Here is a 22554-nt window from a genome sequence, read left to right as displayed (position 1 = left end):
AAACAATTTTCCTAGAAAGTGTTTATAAATATCTACTTTTGTGATTTTTTTCATATTTTTTAAACATATGGTTCAAAAGTTAGAGGGGGGGGGACGCACATTTTTTCCCTTCAGGAGCGATTATTTCCGAAAATATTAATATTATCAAAAAACGATCTTTGTAAACCCTTATTCATTTTTAAATACCTAACGAACAATATATCACACGTTGGGGTTGAAATGAAAAAAAATATCAGCCCCCACTTTACATGTAGGGGGGGTACCCTAATAAAACATTTTTTTCAATTTTTTATTTTTGAACTTTGTCAGCGTAATTGATGTACATATTGGTACCAAATTTTAGCTTTCTAGTGCTAACAGCTGCTGAGATTATCCGCGGACGGACGGACGGACGGACAGACAGACATGGCGAAACTATAAGGGTTCCTAGTTGACTACGGAACCCTAAAAATGCTAAAAGCGTCTGACTGCTATATATTTTTTTCATTTGAAACGACCCGGGCCCATCTCCAAATCAAATCTAAAACCCATTGATAGATCCAGTGGTTTGCACAATTTGAAGTCGACGACGTATGGACTCACGCGAGTACGCAACTTGTGCTAGACCCCTGAACCAGGGTCTTGCTAAGAGGGTGTACTCGTAGTATAGTTACCGGCACGGGCTTGTTGCGCTCGTCGACCAGCGTGTCGGTGATGGAGAGCTGCCCGTCGGCCACGAGGATCTGCAGGCCCAGGCGGTAGACGCCCAGCAGCCGCGGCGCGCCCCATCGCGCGCGCGCCAGCAGCTGCAGCGTCAGCACCTCGCCCGCGCCCACCGCTCCGTTCACGCTCCATTCGAACCGCTGCACATATAATATACAATATTATTATATTACCTATATTTATCTATACGACGCTAAACTAACAAAAATATGGAGGCTATTTAAACGGTTAAGCAGATCCTGTTACAAAAATCTTCGCCCCTACTTTTCTCAGAAAATTATATACCTGTTTCATTTCTACGCCAAAGGCGATTTAAGGCTGAACTAATAATGCATTGTCGATAAACCGTTGTGACGTGTTTACGATGCACAAGTGTCTTTACAAGATATATGTTCGCCTCATAAAATATAAACATGACTCATAAGTCATAAAATAATAAATCTCGGGACCCGGGAACCATACATAATGACAATTATGATATACCCTACTTTACGCACTTCCATCAAAATGCGGTGTTAGGTATAATGCTCTATAAAACAAAACTTTTAATGGATCCTTTCCACTTTTTTTGGCAGTAAGTATTATTTCATTTTATTTCACAATACAATGTCCTCAAATCCAAATCAAATCAAAATAGTACTACATAGTTATTCTTTTCCCTCTGGAACACCCTCGCCCGGAACGTTAGAAAGTTTTAATACTTATACTTAATAAAATCTTTGTCCACTGCGTAAAGGAAACTTTTCTAAATTGTTCTTGTTTCCAATTAGTAGGTAGGTACTCCGTCAAGTTCCCGTGTCGTGTAACTGCAGTGGCGTGGCGAGTGCACGAGTGCTATAATATGAAACTACTGCTTCGTTAATACTTAAGTTAATACTGCTATGTTATATGACACAAACAATGCAATTGACTTCCTCTTAACGCCCATCTACGGCTACGTGCTTCTATGCGAAGCTTGGAGTAGCGACCTGAAATTGTACCTATTTAGCAACCGGCAAGATTGGCAAGAGCGCTAAAATGTAGTAAAGTGGCCTGTCATGCTCTTCCCTCGGGCCTCGACAGTCCTCGACAGTTTCTATTTAGTAGGGATTTTCTGACAGGTGTCTACCTTATTCAAACAGGTACTTACACAATTGCTAGTTGTGAAAATAATATTGTCACGTTTAGGTATTTTGCGTTATCCCTGAAACAATGCGAACTGTAAAACGCGTAAATATTTTAAAGAACTGAGTTTTTAGTAACTGCTTACAAATTATATTGTTTAAAGTTCAGGTTATCTAGCCATAAAATAAAAATAATAAATGTTAAATAAATAAATAAACTGTATAATATAGCGACAGAGCCAGACTGCGTTTCAAACGCCACGTTAGCGTCAAAGATTGTCACTTTTAACGTTTAGTCTATTCTGAAACGTGAATCAATAAATTGTCTGAGTTCTGCTAAGTGAGAGTTGAACCAATTGTATTATAAATTCGATTACAGCATCATTACAGAAAAACGTTGGAATTCTGTACAGGTTTAGGCTTTTTTCTTATCTACTTATAAAGATAAGAAAAAAGCGACAACGACAACAGGATTTCATGAATAATAAAATATCACCTCTTACTGGAATCGTACGTACGCCCACGTGGAATACGGCTTTCTAATTCGGGCATTATGTTGATTTTGTATAATAATGTTCTATCTATGAAAAACTTCACTAATAAATTACGCATAAATAAGTGTGTACAGACGTAGTGCGAAAAGATTTGCCTTCGTATTGTTACGGAAACGTACGAACGTGTCATGCTATTTCAGTCGTCTCAGTACCTACAAGTTGACTGAACTAGCAACACAAATACGAACGTTTCCGGAAATATACGAAGAAACCCTTTTCGCACTACATCTGTATGTGTACTAATGTTTATTGTCTCAGTTCATCCCGCTAACTTGATTAAAAATAAGAGTTAAATTGCAATAACCGCAGAATTTCATACTGGATTACATTAAAGGCTATGTAACAAATACAATGTATAAGAGTGATTACATATAGGTATTTCAGGTAAAGTAAATGTATGGCGCACCTGGCCTGCCGCTGCCGCCCGTCCGGCTCGGAATCCGCACTGATCATAGTGAGTACTTATATGTTTTCCGAAAGCAGTGCCAAGCAACGAAAGGCCAATACAATTATTTTTCCGATGTAATGTGTATACTTTCCGTGGTATCATTCGTTATGGCCCTGACGGAAGATCAGCGTTGGCCACCCAGGCTAACACCATGCTGAGTCGGGACCATATTCATGGCAACTATGTGTACTTACTTACCTTTTGTGATGTTATGTGTGTAAATAATTCTCTGTTGTTGATCTGTATTTGTGTGTGTCTTTTATGTATTATTTTGCCATGAATAAAAATATTTCTATTTCTAATTCTATCATCATCATCATATCAGCCCTTTATCGCCCACTGCTGAGCAGAGGCCTCTCTTCTAGTACGCCATGTATCCCGGTCCTGAGCTAGTCTCATCCAGTTGGGAACCGCAATTTTGCGGATGTCGTCCACCCAACGAGCTAACGGATGCCAAGCGCTTCTTACATCTGTAAGCGGCCACCATTCCGTTAACATTTTAGTCCACCTACCATCACTTCTGCCTAGCAACATGTCCCGCCCAACTCCATTTTAGTGCTCCTTGGTACGACGACCGACGACGGATCTCAACATTCCTTACCCGATTTTGAATCTTGATACCGAGCATGGCACGCTCCATGGCTCTCTGTGCAACTCAGCCTTCTTAGTAAGCGTCCATGTTTCGGCACCGTAGGTCATGGTGGGCAGGACACATTGGTTAAAGAGGCGAGTCTTCAGGCATTGTGGAATGTTAGCAGGTTTGAGAATGTCTACCAACTTGTTAAATGCCGCCCAACCCAGCTGGGTTCTCCTAGAAATCTCCTTCTCCTGGTGTGTTTTGTCAAAAGATAGAATATGTCCAAGATATACGTAATGCTTCACAAACTCTAGTTCTTCGTTCCCCACCATAATGGTTGGAATCGGATCACCAGAGATGTTCGTCATAACTTTAGTCTTGGACATATTCATCTTAAGACCTATCTTCAATGAAGCATGGTACAGGTCTTCGACTATGCCTTGGAGATCTTCTAAGGTCTCGGCAAACAATACGATATCGTCGGCAAATCTCAAGTGCGACAAGAAGACCCCATGGATGTCGATACCGGTTTTGTCCCATTCAAGCGTTTTTATGACATCTTCTAGTACCGTCGTATAAAGCTTGGGTGAAATGGTATCTCCTTGCCGCACTTCCCTTTGGATGGATATGGGGTCACTGAGTCTATAAAGCCGGACTTGTATTGTTGCCGAGCTATATAGCTCCCGGAGCACATCCACGTAGCGAGCATCTTTATTCTTTATTATTCTTTATTTATTTATTCCTTTAAAAACATGTCAATAGGGTATAAAGTGTATAAACATGAATAATCCTGGTACACTTATATAAAATAGTGTGGCGGAACATAAAGTACATCAACTGAGCAGCGATGAAGAGAGTCAAACACGGCCCAATGTTCGACACTGTCGAAGGCCTTTTCATAGTCCGTGTCAATACAATACTTTTTATTTGGATTACCCATACTTTAGTCCCTAGATTTCCTTGAAGGAACTCTGGGACGGAAGGGAGTTACTTAATTGTACAATTCTAAACAGAAAGAAATTCCTGTAAACAGTGTGCACCTGTGCGGATATTTATGTCTTAATTAAATACTCAGGGTATTTTTGTCTGGCAATATTGAAACAGTTTACAGGGTTTTTAAGTACCTAACTGGATAAGGTAAAATAGAGCAGTTAAGGCAGTAAGAGATACGGGAGTTATAAAGAACCTTGACCCCCGCTCAAGGAAGTAGGCCGCGGCACAGCCGTCGGGTCCCTCGGGAGCTCGGGAGCGGCGAGCTAATCACACGGCACTGCCAGTGGCAGCAAGCACCCCAACAAACATAAATAAACAGCTAGGGATTGAGATCCGGTCCGTCGGATTCGGCATTTTTAGGAGCTACCGGGTCCGGTTAAAATTAAAATAGGTACCTAAACACAGCACATTACGCGATAGTACCTAAGTAAATGACGTAAAAGCGATGATTGAAAGGTGGATATGAGTTTTTGAACGTATTAAAAAGTTTTAGATTTATTGCGTTAAGATAATATTTATAAATCATAATTAAAATATTACATAATTACAAAAACACACAAAAAATACACACTTAGGTATAAACTAACACAAAAGTACAGAAAACAAAAAATGAATTAAAAAACCGGCCAAGAGCGTGTCGGGCCACGCTCAGTGTAGGGTTCCGTAGTTTTCCGTATTTTTCTCAAAAACTACTGAACCTATCCAGTTCAAAATAATTTTCCTAGAAAGTATTTATAAAGTTCTACTTTTGTGATTTTTTTCATATTTTTTTAAAATATAGTTCAAAAGTTAGAGGGGTGGGGGGGACACTTTTTTTCCTTTAGCAGCGATTATTTTTTTAAATACCTATCCAACAATATATCACACGTTGGGGTTGGAATGAAAAAAAAAATCAGTCCCCACTTTACATGTAGGGGGGGTACCCTAACAAAACATTTTTTTCCACTTTTTATTTTACCACTTTGTCGGCGTGATTGATATTGGCACCAAATTTCAGCTTTCTAGTGCTAATTATCCCTGATTCTAGTGCTAATTTTCACTGAGATTATCCGCGAACGGATGGACGGACAGACAGATATGGCGAAACTATAAGGGTTCCTAATTGACTACGGAACCCTAAAAACCTACAAGTACTCATATTCTAAGGGCCACTTACATCAACGAAAATAGAGGCCTAAGCCTAAGATAATATTACTTACAAATGTCTGCCACTTAACCCCCCCTGGGTTAGTGGGCTGTCATTTGTCAAATTCCATATAAAATGGTGGGTTAACCCTCGGGTTAATCTTCCATTTTCGTTGGTGCAAGTGGCCCTTAGGTTATTAATTCGTTTTAGTTATTTTATTTTGTTAGGTTTAGGATATATTTCAATTTAGATTAGATTTTAATTTAATTTTTTTACTGCTATGCGTGAACAACTAGTTAATAACACCTATGTTGAACTCATTGAGACCATCTACTGAAACAGCACCGCAAGCATCAAATTGCATGTTCCCGGCCCTAAATTCTGCATCCAAAAAGGAGTCAAACAGGGTGACCCGTTGTCTCCAAAGTTGTTTACCTCCTGCTTACAAGAAATATTCAAAAAGCTGACTGCCAATCGGCGAAAACAGGTTGACAAACCTACGTTTCGCCGACGACATTGTCTTGTTCTCACACACTGCACCTCATCTAGAGACAATGCTACAAGACCTTAGCACAGCAAGTTGGACTCGAAATGAACAGGGCAAAAACCCAGTTAATGACCAATGTCGCGAAACATAGGGTCACAGTAGATGGGCAGGATTTACAGTATGTAGACCAATACACCTACTTGGGCCAGATAGCATCCTTCGATGACAGGCAATCCAAGGAAATTGATCAACGCATCAAAAATGCCTGGAAGAGCTTCTGGTCCATGAAGGCGTTAATGAAGGGCAACTTTTCAATAGCACTATAACGCAAACTGGTCGACATGTGCATCCTGCCTATCCGAACCTATGGCGCCCAAACTTGGTCATTAACAGAAGCCCAAAAGTCCCAACTCAAGATTTGCCAGCGAGCAATGGAGCGCAGCATACTCGGAGTCCGCAGAATCGATCGGATAAGGAACACGGAGTTGCGCTCCAAAACAGGTATCGCAGATGTGGGTGTAAAGGCAGCCAAGCTCAAGTGGGATTGGGCAGGACTTGGGCAGGACACATCTGTCGGATGCCTCCAGACAGATGGGCCAAAATAGCGACCGAATGGGCACCACAAATTACCCGAGGCCGAGGTAGGCCAAAAATGAGATGGCGGAAAGACCTGGACTCATTTTGTGGCGATTGGCGGGAGCATGCAAAGAGCCGTGACGAGTGGCGGAAAACAGGGGAGGCCTTTGCCCAGCAGTGGGAAACAATATAGGCTAAAAAAATTTAGTAAAAACTGTTTTTTTTTTCTTGTAACACCATGTACATTTATTTCGTTTTTACAGTAAGATTGACGTTGTAATAAGGTGAAAATTATGTATTTTCGCGTAAAACGCTTTCTTTTCAATTTAATTAGGTTCTCTTTTTGATATACATATATACAAAACCGTATCCGGTCCGATCAGATCCGGGCGGCCGGCCAGGCAAGATCAAAAATGCTAAAACTAATCGGTATTGCAATCCCTAGCAGCCACTCGGGCTTACAATACTTAGGACGAGACAACGTTGCCTTACTTACCTCATTTACAAAGATGATTTCCTCGTTGTCCACCAGCACTGAGGAATGTTTGGTGGAACCTGAAACAAAATGTTTAATTAAATAGTGAATTTGAAGGTGATCATTTTAGAAATTTAGATACATGCATACGGACATTGCACCATAAATCGTCTGAAATAGTTAAATATTTATTTATTAACTGCAACAATGGGTTAATGTTAAAATAAAAGAAATTGATGATCTAATGCAGCGGTATTTCTTTCAAGTGGGCGTGGCTAAATATTATTTACATGGAACCCGAGAAAATTAATTGCGAGTAAAGTAAACTCACGCACGACGCCGGCACAAGTGAGCTTTTTCTTTATTTTGGTAGGGTTTATTTAATTTTCTTTTGTGTTTTTTTTCAGCCTATGTATTCAAACAACGTTTACATTAAAAATTGCATACTTAATAAAAAATATATATCCAATTATGGCAAGTGTATATTTAATAGTTTAATTACAATTAAATATAGTAGATGTTGCATGCCCACCGTGCGTCAGTATTTTATTTTGGTAGTTATATATTTACATATTAGTAAAGCACCATATGTTCTTGTGAATAAACTTTCATTAATTCATTCATTCATTCAAAGGGTCTTATTCCGTTAAACAGTCCAGTATGGCGTGAGAGTCGTGGTGACGACGGTGAACGGACGTAAACGCTCTCGACATTTCCGGACCTTCCTCCCTGGTTTTAGAAGCCACAGTTATTTTTATTTTGATCCGTGTCGGAGTGCTTTTTATATTTTAAAAGTAAAGCTCATCAAAAATTTACAAATAAGTACTGCATAAATAAGTACAGCAAAACTAAAATTCCTAAATAGCAAGGAGGGCTCCGTTTCATTTTAGCATTTTCGCTCCTGTTGCTCCTTAGGCCGTTTTCACATTATCCGCTCCGATATCGGATGTAGGAAGAATGTAAAATGTAAAATTTATGCCCTTCCAGGTCTTCATTTATGTATATACTTAATAGATCATTATTACTAAAAAACGATATAAAATTCAAAAATTGCGGATTTAATGCCGATGGCACTCTCCTGCAACAGTTTTTGTCCGAGGCACCATTATATTTGTTTATGTGCGTATATACTGTAGGTAGGTATTCGTTTGTAGTAGTGTGCGTGACAAAAATGGCGTGTATTAAATAGCTGTTAATGATCGAAACTCAATTCAGTTGACAATTCGATTGGTCATTACCATTGAAAAAAAACCGGCCAAGAGCGTGTCGGGCCACGCTCAGTGTAGGGTTCCGTAGTTTTTCGTATTTTTCTCAAAAACTGCTTAACCTATCAAGTTCAAAACAATTTTCCTAGAAAGTCTTTATAAAGTTCTACTTTTGTGATTTTTTACCAATTTTTTAAACATATGGTTCAAAAGTTAGAGGGGGGGGGACGCATTTTTTTCCTTTAGGAGCGATTATTTCCGAAAATATTAATAATATCAAAAAACGATCCTAGTTAACCCTTATTCATTTTTAAATACCTATCCAACAATATATCACACGTTGGGGTTGGAATGAAAAAAAAAATCAGCCCCCACTTTACATGTAGGGGGGGTACCCTAATAAAACATATTTTTCCATTTTTTATTTTTGCACTTTGTTGGCGTGATTGATATACATATTAGTACCAAATTTCAGCTTTCTAGTGCTTATACGGTTACTGAGATTATCCGCGGACGGACGGACGGACGGACGGACGGACGGACGGACGGACAGACAGACATGGCGAAACTATAAGGGTTCCTAGTTGACTACGGAACCCTAAAAAAATTGTACTTCATCGGTCCGAATTGCGGATACTACTTTTTTCATCTTTAGACAAATTTAAATATAAAATTATTTATTTTGCCTGACACTCTTAAGTATTTTTTATGCTCCTTATTTTAGTTTTACAATATAATATTTTAAATATAGTGCTTATAATTATTGAATATTAAAACTTTTTAAAAATATTTTTTGATACAAAATCATACTTCATTGATTTGGAAAAATGCGTTTCATCGGACCGACATCCGATACTATCGCCAAGCGGCGCGGCGCGCGCCACGTCGCCGCCACGCCACCTGGGGCGCGTCTTACGTCCTTCCTATACAAAATGTACTGAGGAGACGTTTTTTGAATTACACTCAGGTGGCGTGGCGCGGACGTCCGTTGCGCGCCCCGAGACACGCGACGCTCGGATGTGGCCGGTCCCTAAGTTCAAAACAAAAACTGACAAGGCAGCGCCAGCGGCCATGTGTAAACTATACATACTCGTATTACTATTAATAAAAACCATTTGAAGTCACTTTTTACCTCTGTTTAAACCATCTTTCTGTCCAAATCCGTTTAACATATACATGCACGTCAAAAATATGTACCTACACACATTATGAAGATTCGTTTATTTATGAATTTATGATCCTTTAGACCAAAAACGATGGAACTGCTATGAAGCTGTTGCAGTCGCATTCTTTGAAATAAAAGAATACAATGCCTATAAAACAGTTTGAGCGTAGTAAACTTTTTTAACCTGCCAGTTATAAAGTTTGTACAGAATACCGTACTTACTCACCTACTGTGTTATGCGAATTGGCTTTGTCGCGCGGGTCGTTTATATTTAGAGCTTTCTTTAAAACTTTTCTCGTTACTCCAAAGTCCAAATACAAATGATGTTTTTCATAAAACATAATTTAACAAGCTTTTATAATTTAGCAATTAACTTTACGAATACAAATAATACGAACTCAATCACCCCATTTATAAGCCTGCTTAAATACTTATTAGGGTGCAGTATCATGCGTAAATGCACAAATTAGGATGATCCATTACAGTACGTGCCGTTGGGTGGATTTTTATGGATTAGTATGGTCCCATGTGATAGAAAGCGCGAATCTAGGCTCGAATATATATAATAATATAGATTTTAAAATAAATAGAAGTAGATGCTGTCTGGGCTTTCCCAGGAGTAAAGAGACAGAATTAAACTAAATTTGCCATATTGCGCCAATTTTCCTTAGTTTTACTGCTGCTGCAAAAAGGTGCCAGGATATACTTACCACCTTTGCAATGAGTATACTATACAAACCATCTAAAACTTTGTTTTTTACATATATATTTAGTTTCAGATTAGGATATGGGCAGTATTCCCTTGTAGGTATTCTTTACACACAAAGTACACCATGTTTTTATGCCAGTTATTAATTCTTTAAGGCTACAAATAATTAACTTTTATACTGTTATTTAGTACCTATTAAATATTATTAAAAAGTGTATCATGACCTTTACTAGTTAATAAACTTAATAGTGTTATTTATTTCGACATAAGCCGTCAGATCCTTGACACTTTTATATTCTTAAGGCTCTCTTAACCTTATTGATTAGAAAAGTAAAAAAAAATCGAATGAATAATTTTTAAGAAAAAAAAAACCGCCGCCTTTGGGTTTCTGGTGAAAGCTACTTGCGAATGTTGGATTATGTAGAAATGTGTAGGTATTTTTTAAAACTGCTTTTTATACTTTAATTATTTGATGGCAACACAAATAAATATACATATAATATACCGTTAAGGTTTGAGGAGTTTCCTCAACAATTCCTCATGAATCCGATTATAAGAAATAGAAGCTTGACAAAATTTGACTTGAAAACATAATAACAAACATAACTAAATAAATGTAACTGTTCTGAACTTAAATGCATGCTATTCTTATAAAAATACCAAAGTCACTATAAGTGTGCCGTTCAGATTTAAGGAGTTCCGATCTGATCTTCATCAGCAGTTCCGCTGCACCAAATGTCACTGTTCTGGACGTAAGAGCATGCTGTTCTTACTTAGACTAAATATCTATAGACGCACAGTCCCGAACAAAAAAGTCGAAAAAAATGGCCTCAAATGACATTCCAACTTTATTCAGATAGGTGCAAATAACGCTAACTTAAACCTAAAATCAAAATATATCTATTTTTTGAAAACCGAATTTGTTATGTAAGCCGTAAAATCAAATTCATGAACCGTTCGATACGAGTTTTCAAATAAGTAACATATAAACATTTTCGTCCGATCACCGCGATACTGGCAACTACTGAAACGTCATTGAAAAATAAAAACCAACCAAGTGCGAGTCGGACTCGCCCACCGAGGGTTCCGTACAAACTTTCTTTCAAACTACCAAAGAGGATCGAGTATTATAGAGAGTTACTGTCAAAGTAAAATGTGTTATCACAGTGCATAGACTGCCATCTCTTGGCACAGGCTTAAAACTTTTGAACCTCAGTTTTGACAATTTGGCCCATATTCTTAGCTTGATATGTTTTAAAATGTCAAATATTAATAATAGCGCCATCTAGCTGAGCGTACCCCAAAGGTGTAATGCCATCTAGGCCACCGTACCTTTTTCGGTATGGTACTGAGGTACGATTTTTTCTTAGACTTTATCTGTCTATACGGAGTTATATATGTCTTTGAAACTACCTAGTAAAAATAATCTCATATTTTCATATAACTCTAATGACTTGACTAGAAGACAAAAGTATAGGCACTAATGAGTATTACAGTGTATAGCGCCATCTCCCGGTCAATTTGCTAACTAATTTGCGCGACCTGGTTTTTCAGGGATAATTCTTTATAATGTTAACCGATTTAAACAGTTTTTACTTTATTGGACAGAATATGGTTTACGTAACATCTCGTATTAATTTTAAGTACGATATACATCCGCAAGGGTGGGTAAATTGAAAGTAAAAATCTGAAAAGTTTTTTGTGAATAAAAAAAAAGTATTCAAAATACAAACACGATTATATTTTTCCTATAATATATAGCATAAAACCAATGTTTACTAAAATTTTCATAATTTTTCTTTGGTAAACTTCGGAGATAAGGGGGGGGGCGGTATTTTTTTTTACATTTTCCTTCAAAATTCTTTTTTTTTCCACAACAAAAAATTATTAAAAATAGTTTATTTACGTTCAATTTGAGCTCTTTCCAACGATACCCCACTTGACCTAGTAACTTGAAATTTACAGTTTGCCCCCCTTTCATTTTGGCCATTTTCTACAATTAAAATTAATATATTTAAAAAAATTATACTTTCTATTTGTAGAGGTTTACAATGTTCACAACTATTCCAAATTTCAAGTTGATAGCATTAGTAGTTCTCGAGATATTTAGGAATGTGACAGACGGACAGACAGACGGACAGAGTCGCACCATAAGGGTTCCTGTTGTACCTTTTTGGTACGGAACCCTAACAATCAATGTCAAAACTACAAGTCATCAGAATATCGGATGCATGGAGTCGCATAAATAATATTAGGCACGTTGAGTAATAAAAAACCTCTTATAACAAAATAAGTTTATTTACACTTTTTACATTTTATACTTATACAAGGTTTGACTTAAGACATCTATTATAATAAACAAATTCACTTGTTTGCCAAATTGGCAGTATACCTAGGTTTTCATTGTAAATATAATTTTTTTTTATGGTTTCGTACCCAATGGGTAAAACCGGTACCCTATTACTAAGACTTTGGCCCCGCGCACACGGAGGCAACAGTTGCTCGGCGACTTTCGTATTTGTATGAAAAGTTGCGTCGCCTCGTGTGCGCACCTTCATACTAGCCCATAGACCGAGCGACGGAGACAAAACAGTTTTGTCTCCCGTCTGTGGGGGCCCTTTCCGTCTAGCCGTCCGTCTGCCTGTCTGTCTGTCACCAGGCTTTATCTCAAGAATCGTGATAGCTAGAGAGTTGATATTTTCACAGATTATGTATTTCTGTTGCCGCTATAACAACAAATACTAAAAACAAAATAAAATATGTTTTTAAGGGGGCTCCCATACAACAATCGTGAAAACCTTTAACCACCTGTAAAACCGGCAACAATATTTATTTCGATAAATATAACCCAAATAATAGATTGTGACTCAGGGGAGCAAAATGATAAATTTACGGCGAGGGCGTACATTGAATCCTAAAGGTAGCGGAGGATTATATAATAGAATCCGGAGCGTAGCGAGGGATTCTGAAATGGAATCCTGAGCGTAATGAAGGATTCAAGTGTTAATGCCCAAGGTGAAAATAATTTTGCTACCGTGTGACACATACTGCTTTTCACATAGAGATGAAACAGATTTATTTAATACTATTAGATAATAACTCAGCAAAGCGGACCCCTAGGTTCTCCCTGAGCCGAGGCATAAGGTAACGGCGGCTATCAACGCGGGTATCGAAATCGACGTCCATTACCGCCGCATTTGCAAATACGCATTTTATAAGCAAACCGACCATTTTCTTAAAAAAAGTTACTCACACAAAGGAAGCCTGATTAGTTGATTAACGCACATATAGGCGATAGAGAGTGTGAATGAAAGAAGACGCTCGCTATTTGACAGTTTTTGCCACGGGGCCGCGAGAAGAGGTTGTGTCATACTGACGTGTGACGCTAAACCTAAGTGAACTCCAATCTCATTTAGTAGTTTACGTAATAATTATGGCAAACAGGTGAAAGTTATGCATTTCAAATTATTGTTTATAGTTTTCTACATGACTTCTGAGTACTTTTTACGTATTGTTTAGCCTGGAAATGTGTTTAAAGTGGAAATTAAAAGACAGCGGTGAAAGGCGCCATTTCGTGAGTAGATTCTATTACTGTGGTATACCACAGTAATAGTTAAAGTAGGGATATTAGTTCTTTTTGCTTTATTTTAAGTATATGTGATCAGTTATATAATGTCTTACAGTTGTTTCAATCTTGATCTATTCACGCTATCAAAGAACTATTTACGCGGTATGAAAATTATTCAACAAAACCTTAATTTTTAGCAAAAACTTCATGACTGATTTCGTAGTTTCTATGAAAGCCGTTAATTTGTCAATTTTTTTAAACATTGACATAAAGTCTGATGCTTACTTACCAGTTATGTAAACTTGGTTTTAATATAAGGTTGCAATATTTTATTTTGATTTGTAATGAAAATACATCTGTATGACTTTGTTTTTATGGGTCGGAATTAGATTTTATAATACTCCAATTAATGCCTATTAGGGGGCGTCCATTAATCGCGTCATACGTTTTTGACTTATTTTAGACCCCCCCCCTCCCCCATGGTGATCTTTGGTGATATTTTCAGGACCCCCTCCCCCCCTGGCCAATATGACGTGTAATTTTTTGGCAACTTAAGTAGACTTTTTTTTCAACCCACGAATCAATCAACTGAACCGATTAACTTGTTTGGCACACATATGTAAACTTGTGACCCAAAGACGGGCATGTAATTTAAATAATAAAAAAAAACATCTCTAGGGGCCACTTTTGGGGGGTAAAAGTGAAAATTAGAAATCAAAGTTTTTTGAAATACTTTTTTAGCGTGTTACATATCAAATGAAAGAGCGTTAAATGGGCCATTTCTTTTTTTCAAAGTTTTCCACCCCACTTTTTTTTTATTTGGAATTTTTTATGTGCTTTCCACTCAGAATCGCGAGCTCTTTCAATCCTAATAGGAGTAAAAAAGTGTCCCAAGGTTTTTCCCTATTCCGTTACCATTTTTTCATACATTTTGTATGACGGTAACGGAATGGAAGGTTAAAAAAAAAATATGGAAATCTTGAGACATTTTTTTCTCCTATCACGATCAAAAGACCTCGCGTTTCTGAATATGAGTCGCGTAAAAATACCCATGTTACAAAAAAAGTGGGATGGGCAACTTTGAAAAGATGGCCCTTATACGTATTTCAAAAATATATGTTTTTAATAATTTTCAGTCAAGTAATTTAAGAATACAGGCAAAAATGACCATTCCCTTATCTCCGAAACTAATTATGTAGCATAAAATTTTCAAAAAAATACCCGAGATAGCCTTTAATGTACAGATTACAAGAAAACCTATTAGAAATATATAGTCAAACCTAAATTGGACTTAAAAGAAAAAACTCAAATTACGAATTTCACTCACTGGGGCTGCAAGGAGTTACCAAATCTTTTGAAAGTGTTGAGTGCGTTTGAATATTACATGTACATTCATTTTTGTTTCGTCTTTTTAGGGTTCCGTAGTCAACTAGGAACCCTTTATAGTTTCGCCATGTCCGTCCGTCCGTCCGCGGATAATCTCAGTGACCGTCAGCACTAGAAAGCTGAAATTTGGTACCAATATGTATATCAATCACGCCAACAAAGTGGTAAAATAAAAAGTGGAAAAAAATGTTTTGTTAGGGTACCCACCCCCCTAACACTCTCTAACGAACTCTACATTTGTCAAATTTGCCGCCTTTTTTCAGTGCCATGATTAGGTTGACCGTCTATAACCGACTGTCCGTGTACACGTGATGAGGGCAAACTCAAAAAATCTTTGAGAATTAAAAATAACCGACTGCACACAGCTCTTTTTTTCTTACTTGATGGTCTCATCGGAAGATCAGCGCTGGAAGTCACCAGCAACACGCTGAGATGAGGCCATTTCGTGGCACTTCATTCCTTTCTGTTTGTGTTGTAATGTGTAGGTAATTAATCTTGACTGTGTTCACGAATAAATTATATTATATTCTATTCTATTCTGTTCTCTTTGCACTGCACAACGCAAGTTCTGACTGTAAAAGTTGAAATAGCTCAGAAATATGATTTTTTCTTTACGTTAGTGTAACAAAAAAAATACACGTGATATGTTCCTAACCCCCCCACCCCCCATGGTGATATTTGGTGATTTTTTCATGACCCCCTCCCCCCCTATCCAGTATGACGCGATTAATGGACGCCCCCTTACCGATGGTACGATTGATAACCCTCGGTAATAGAATATATAAGAATTTATTACCGATCCATGCAATATTTGTTTGGGTTTGTATGGGTTCCTATAGAAGTATCTATTACCGAGCGACATATTAGTCTTGTATCAAAATATGGCATTTAGTGTACCGTAAGTACAGATTTCTTAGGTGAAACTGAGTCTTCTGTGGGTATTCATAAAGGAGGATAGTATAGGTATATGTATTTGTCATAATTTGTATATTCAACCGTCGGTATTAAGCTCCGAATTTTGAGATGGGTTTCTATTTACCGATGGCAGAAAAACACTGTCATTCATACCCTCGGTAATGAAATCTCAATTCGCGTTAATAGAACTGCAGCCTGTTCATTACCACGGTAATAGAAAATTTAGGTATGTTGGCTTCAATAATCATTTTATGACATATAATAAACTAAAATGATCCTCTTCTCTGAGAAATGAACTCTTCAAAACTAATAGTTCAATAAATACTCTTCCATAAAAAAAATATTTGTGGTCGTTAATGAGCATTGATACCCTTAATTTTTTGGTATCTTTTGAAATCTTCCTTAAGTACCACGTTAATAGGCGCCATTACCTTAGGCCGGGAAAACGCTAGGGGGATGATGAGATAATAACTCAACAAATCAACAAGTTTATCAAAAAAATATATTTTATACCGGCAAATAAATGCCCTTGAACAGAAAAGTGCCACTTTGATCCCTCCTAGCAGGGAAGAAAAGTACCACTTTGATCTCTCCTAGCGGGGAAGAAAAAGTCCATTTAAGGACGGAAGGTGATGTGAATAAGTAATTTGTGCACTGGTAGGTATACTTTCTTCCAATTACGATAATGAAGGGATTCGGGATAGCAAGTAGGCATGAGTCTTGTAAACTAATACTTCCTGACAAAATAGATACAGAGTAATTACAGTATAAATGAAACTAAAAACTTAATTCTAATATAGGCCTATATTAGAGCCACTTAACCGAGGATGCTGATGGCATTTCTTAGTTTATTTTGAGTATATTTGGTTAAGTTTTAATTAGTAATGTAGACGGACGGTGTTGTCACCACCTTGGGATCCCGAGGGAATCTTGAATTAAAATATAACGCTATTAAAGTACATACGAGACAAAGTGATGAAATCTGCCATTTCAAGTTTGCTACACGTATTTTAAAAATATACAGTCAGATATATCGCAACGTACGAGTTACTCAAAGATATCAGAAAACGTGTGAGTGTATGTTCAGATATTTTTGAACATCTCGTTCGTTGCCATATATCTGATGGCTACTGTACACTGCCTACCTACTTTTTCGTCAATAGGCACATGTATAAGAAAACGTATGTAAGTAAATGTAAATAAAATAATAGCGACTCCGTACCTTTTTGTTTCATGAAAATCCTTTATTTTTGCAATTAATTAAATTTATTCTAAAACACGAAATTGCATCGAGTTTATACATAATTTGTCAATACATTTGAATTACTTACGTAAAAAAACTCATCCCACTGTCTTTCTTGTGTTTTTTTGTGCTATTTTTACAATTCTTAACCGAGCACGACGACATTTTCATTCGACGCCGGTCGGCGAATGACTAATAAGTCACCAACTCTGTACTTTTTCGTAAGATCTAGAGTTTGACTGTAGCCATTTTTTTCGCCTGACTGTGTATCTAGTACTAATGATACATTAATGTGTTCTTATAAAAATACCAAAGTCACTATAAGTGTGCCGTTCAGATTTGAGGAGTTCGGTGCTGACCATCATCAGCAGTTCCACTGCACCAAATGTCACTGTTCTGGACGTAAGTGCATGTTGTTCTTATAAAAATACCAAATTCACTATAAGTGTGCCGTTCAGATTTGAGGAGTTCGGTTCTGACCATCATCAGCAGTTCCACTGCACCAAATGTCACTGTTCTGGACGTAAGTGCATGCTGTTCTCATAAAAATAACAAAGTCACTATAAGCGTGCCGTTCAGATTTGAGGAGTTCCATTCTGACCATCATCAGCAGTTCCACTGCACCAAATGTCACTGTTCCGTACGTAAATGCATGCTGTTCCTTTAAAAACACAAAAATCACCATATGTATGCCTTTCAGATTTGAGGAGTTCCCTCGATTTCTCCAGGATCCCATCATCAGAACTGGGTTCTGAGAAAAATGGGACCAATCTATAAGCATATACATTCAATCAAAAAAAAAATTTCAAAATCGCTCCAGTAACGACGGAGATATCGTGGAACAAACATTAAAAAAAACATACAGACGAATTGAAAACCACCTTCCTTGAGATATTTGAGGCGGCGGTTAACAAAGAGCTATACTTATAATTACCAGGTAACTTCTGTTAGTGAGCCTAAATACGTGTCGTATGTAAGGTAAATAAAAAACACGGTGTATAATCTAAAACGAGTGCTAATAGGTAGGTCCCTATTTCTAATTACCTAAATTAATTTTAGTATAACGAAGACTTATAAAATGTCAAAATAAAGTCGAATAAAATCATGTTCAATTTAATTAGGCATTAGAGGGCGGTGGCAGCCCAGCTTTTCCTACGCTCTACCTATTTCAATACATTTGATTTGTATACACCTACGTTTCGCTACATTTCTATGCTACGATTTCCTAAAATGGGCTTTCAATAGGCGTCTTAATAATAATTAATCACACTAGTCTGTAATCGCCCTTATTCCACTACATCAATACCTAGGTATCATGTGTGTTATGTACCTACTTATGTAGGTGTGTGTGTGTACCTACATCCGATTAGTATTTTTCCAGGTACAAGCTTCGTGGCCTAAACATGTAACTCGACTGAAAAGCTTTGTATTATATCACAATTGTATAAATAGTTATTTGTTATACAAGGGGGCAAAGTTGTATTTTAACGCCGAGTGTGGAATTGAAAAACGAGCAAGTGAAAGGATTCTATAGTTGAACCACGAGCGAAGCGAGTGGTTCGAAAATAGAATCCTGAACTTGCTAGTTTTTTAAAACACGAGAAGTAAAATACATTTGCACCCGAGTGTAACACAAAACTTTTCCCCTCACGGTAGCGAGGAAACTACAACGCAAAAAATGCGTTTATCACTGCTTTCAGTGGTTCCACAGGTGGTAAATCATCTTTATTACTAGATTCACATACTTTTATCAATTTTAAAGCAGTTAATTTGACTTTATTCAAGGTCAAATTACTTTACCCACTAGTGGATAAAATGCGTTTTTACCCGCTGGTATGAAAGGACAAAACACGTGTTTCCGAGCTAGTGAAGGGAAAATACTATTATACTATCGTGATATAAATACACCGTGTTTCACTTAACACTAAAAACCTGAAAACAGTTTGCTCAGAATCGAGAGTAGAATCGATTGAGCTATATCTTGATGGGGGTAATATTTTTATTTAAATTAATATCATTAGTTATTTTTTACGTGCCTATTCTATTGTACTCGTAATACAACATTGTGTATATCGCATTGCTAAGTGTTTTACAGTGACATCTTAGCTGTCTATTGGTAAACCTTATGTCGTTGCAGTAACGTACATAAATAAATAATTTTATGGTTTATGATGGAAGTTAGCAATTATTTTATTGAGTGTAGAGCTAAAAGTCAAGTAGAGCTGTACAGAAAATTAAAAATTCAATTAAAAAAAAGTAACCATCGGATTAAATAATGAATACTCTAGATGAGTTTAAAAAAATAAAAATCAGTTGGGGTGTCTGAGGTTTTGAGTGTTACCGGAAACACGTTATACGTTACGGATACAGAGCTTTTCAGTCAAGTACCATGTTTAGTTCTCTCAGCAGGACTCACGAAGCTTGCTGAGTGCCTAATAGTACGGTACGAGAGTGAAAAGCTTGATTATATCACTATTGTATACATACAATACTTTTTCTATGAGACATCATCTTCATCATCAATGAACGAACAATATCATCATTCAAGTTAAAGTTAATAGCGTCGTTCACCGTTGTATCAACATTGAATTTACTGGCAACCAATCCGATAACGCGACAGATAAAAATGTGTTTCAAATGCAAAAAAAAATTGCTAAGTAGGTATCTCAAATTAGCTTAATAGAACCTGTATGAGGTTCTATTTTTGAAATGATCACAGTTGCAGACTAAACTATCCGTACGTGCTGACTTTTCAGTGTTGGGTAGTCTTTGACACTTAGTCGACTATAATATTTCATTACACTTCACTTTAGTTAACTGAAAAAATTTCAAAAATAGAACTTCATACAAATTCTATACTAATTTGCAATAACTAATTTTTTCTGCATCTGAAACACATTTTTATTTTATCTATCGCGTTATCGACCAATCAGAGACGGTTATTACAAACAATTGGTTGCCAGGTAATTCAATGTTGATATAACGGTGAACGACACTATTAACATTAATTTTAACTTGAATGATGATATTTTTCGTCCATTGATGATGGAGATGACGACTCATAGAAAAAGTATTGTATACAATAGTGATATAATTAAGCTTTTCACTCTCGTACCGTACTATTAGGCCACTCAGCAAGCTTCGTGGCCTAAACATGGTACTTGACTGAAAAGCTTTGTATTATATCACGATTGTATATAAAATAGTATTACGGGTAAACTATCGTAGTTGGGCAACAAAGAGGCGCTCACCCGCGGCTCAGCATTGACGTCACGCTCACGCCGCAACAAGTACGCCGTACGGTTCCACGGACTTGTTGCTACACGACCACGGACAGCACGCCACCTCACCCCATCACCCATATTTTAAATACTTTACCTACTTTACTCAATCGTTCAGTAAAATAGCACAATAAAAACACGTCACAAAAGCCTCATTCATATGGACATGGCGGCAATAAAGCAACAGTTGATAAAATGTTAAAATAATTATGAAATTCGCTCTCATTGTATATTCTCGAACAAGAATGGCTATAGCTGTGCCTCTAGGATGAGTGCTCTAATGTCAAGTCCATTGATAAATCCATTAAATGAATTCATTTTAAAATAATATTTTGGTAAATTTAAAACGCGTAAGTAACAGTTGGTATGTTACGAGTAGTTATACCTACTTTTTACTCTTACTCTCTCGCTCTCTGTCTCTTTACTATTAATTTCCCAATAAATCATATATGTAAGGCTAACAACTATGTCCCAGTAATAAAACACATTCGCGCACTCTTAATTGAATGTCACTATACCTATAGCATTCTCCTTCTGAAATAACGTTCGCAAAGTTTGCGGTGAGCGGGTTAAACGGTTCATTAAATTTTATGACGGAACTTTATAAAGTAGAGCGTAAAGAAAACTAGCCTTTCAGTTCACGAAAACACCTTTCATTTAAAAACTTACAAAGCAGGGTTACTAAAGCTTGATTAAAAGGTTACATTTATTTGCACAACTACAAAATACCAAATATTCAACTAATCTTGACTACTTAGCTTTTAATTATAACTTCATAACAAAACATTTTAGACATAAGAAAACTTACCTCTGAACTGCAACCTCGCATATTTCTCAGATTTACATTTCAGGACCTTGAAACGGTTTAATTTTACAACGAGCGACATTTTTGTTATTAGTAGTGTTGCTTATTATTAATAAAGGTCAACTACACTATTCATCTATAACGTGCGAATGACAATCATTAACATCTCCTACTACTTCGTGTTATGTCACCGGAAAAATGTAGTGAGGTTTTGATTTGTTCATTTTTGTAGTTAAAGAAGTTTTTCGCTCGAGCACAACGGGTACGGCCGACGGCGGAGGCTCGCGAGCGTCGAACCTCGCGCACGGGATCGGCGGAGTGAGGGCGGGCGCCCCGGACGCGGCAGGCGGCAGGGCGGGTGCCGCCCGCGCCCCACGCCCGCGCCGCGCGCCCTCCGCGCGCCCGCCGCCGCCAGCCACCCCGGCGCCCGCACCCGCAGCATCCCCAGTTCCTGCTCAGTTCCACATTAAAGATTCCACAGGCCGCGACCAGCGACCGGCCTTTACACATTTACAGATAACACAATGCATACTTTGCAAAAACCATTAATCTTGACGCCGCAAGACAAAAGGGCTTACGCGTAACAAATAGGTGTATTAGGGCTGTTCAAACGGCTGTTTCAGCGACGCTTCTTTAATATTTAATAGGTAGGACCTGTCAATGACAAGCTACTAAATTATTCATAAATATTACGATCAATTTTTTTATCTGTCTGTCATAGAAATTAGTTGGGATAATGTTTACTGTTTTGGACGCTCTTTACCATTGACAATTAAAACAGAGGGGGTCGTACGAAATCCTCGAAAAGTGCATTCGGCGTTTAACAAATGCTGCTCACATTTCTAAATTAAATGAAATAAAATAAATGTAGTTATTATCTTAAAGAGTGTGTCTACAACTTTTGACTATTCACAATCTCCAATTATTAACGGTGTAATAACTAAACCCACACAAAGTTGACCTAAAATGAGAAAAACGTATGTTGCCGTTTAGTAAACTTTGTTAAAAAAATTCAATACCTTAGTTATAACATTATGTGATTCTAAAAGCCAGATAAATGGACTACAAGTTTTGAGGTTTTTTATATTTTTCCTCTCAAAGGCAACAAAGAAATTTTACCTTAAATTTAAACTATCGTAAAATTTCCATACATTCGCCATTGCTGTCAGAATTCTCCTTTCGATTAGATGCCGTGAGCGGCTCATCGGAGGCAGACGTGTCGCCGGTCGCTCCGCG

The 22554-nt window shown here is 37.4% G+C and overlaps 1 protein-coding gene across 1 annotated transcript in view; it reads right to left on the bottom strand.

Annotated features, from left to right (window-relative positions):
* The window catches only part of LOC125241093 (otoferlin-like), an 82050-nt gene extending 60650 nt beyond the window's left edge, over positions 1 to 21400 (bottom strand). The window contains exons 1-3 of the mRNA XM_048149408.1: positions 21322 to 21400; positions 7063 to 7121; positions 654 to 842 (exon numbers count right to left, since the gene is read on the bottom strand). Coding sequence (XP_048005365.1) covers positions 654 to 842; positions 7063 to 7121; positions 21322 to 21400 — 327 coding nt within the window. The remainder of the gene's footprint in view (positions 1 to 653; positions 843 to 7062; positions 7122 to 21321) is intronic.
* Between the last annotated feature and the right edge of the window lie 1154 nt (positions 21401 to 22554).

This window comes from Leguminivora glycinivorella, chromosome Z (genome assembly GCF_023078275.1).
Source record: "Leguminivora glycinivorella isolate SPB_JAAS2020 chromosome Z, LegGlyc_1.1, whole genome shotgun sequence".
NCBI lineage: Eukaryota > Metazoa > Arthropoda > Insecta > Lepidoptera > Tortricidae > Leguminivora > Leguminivora glycinivorella.
This window is presented reverse-complemented; position numbering and strand designations above follow the sequence as displayed.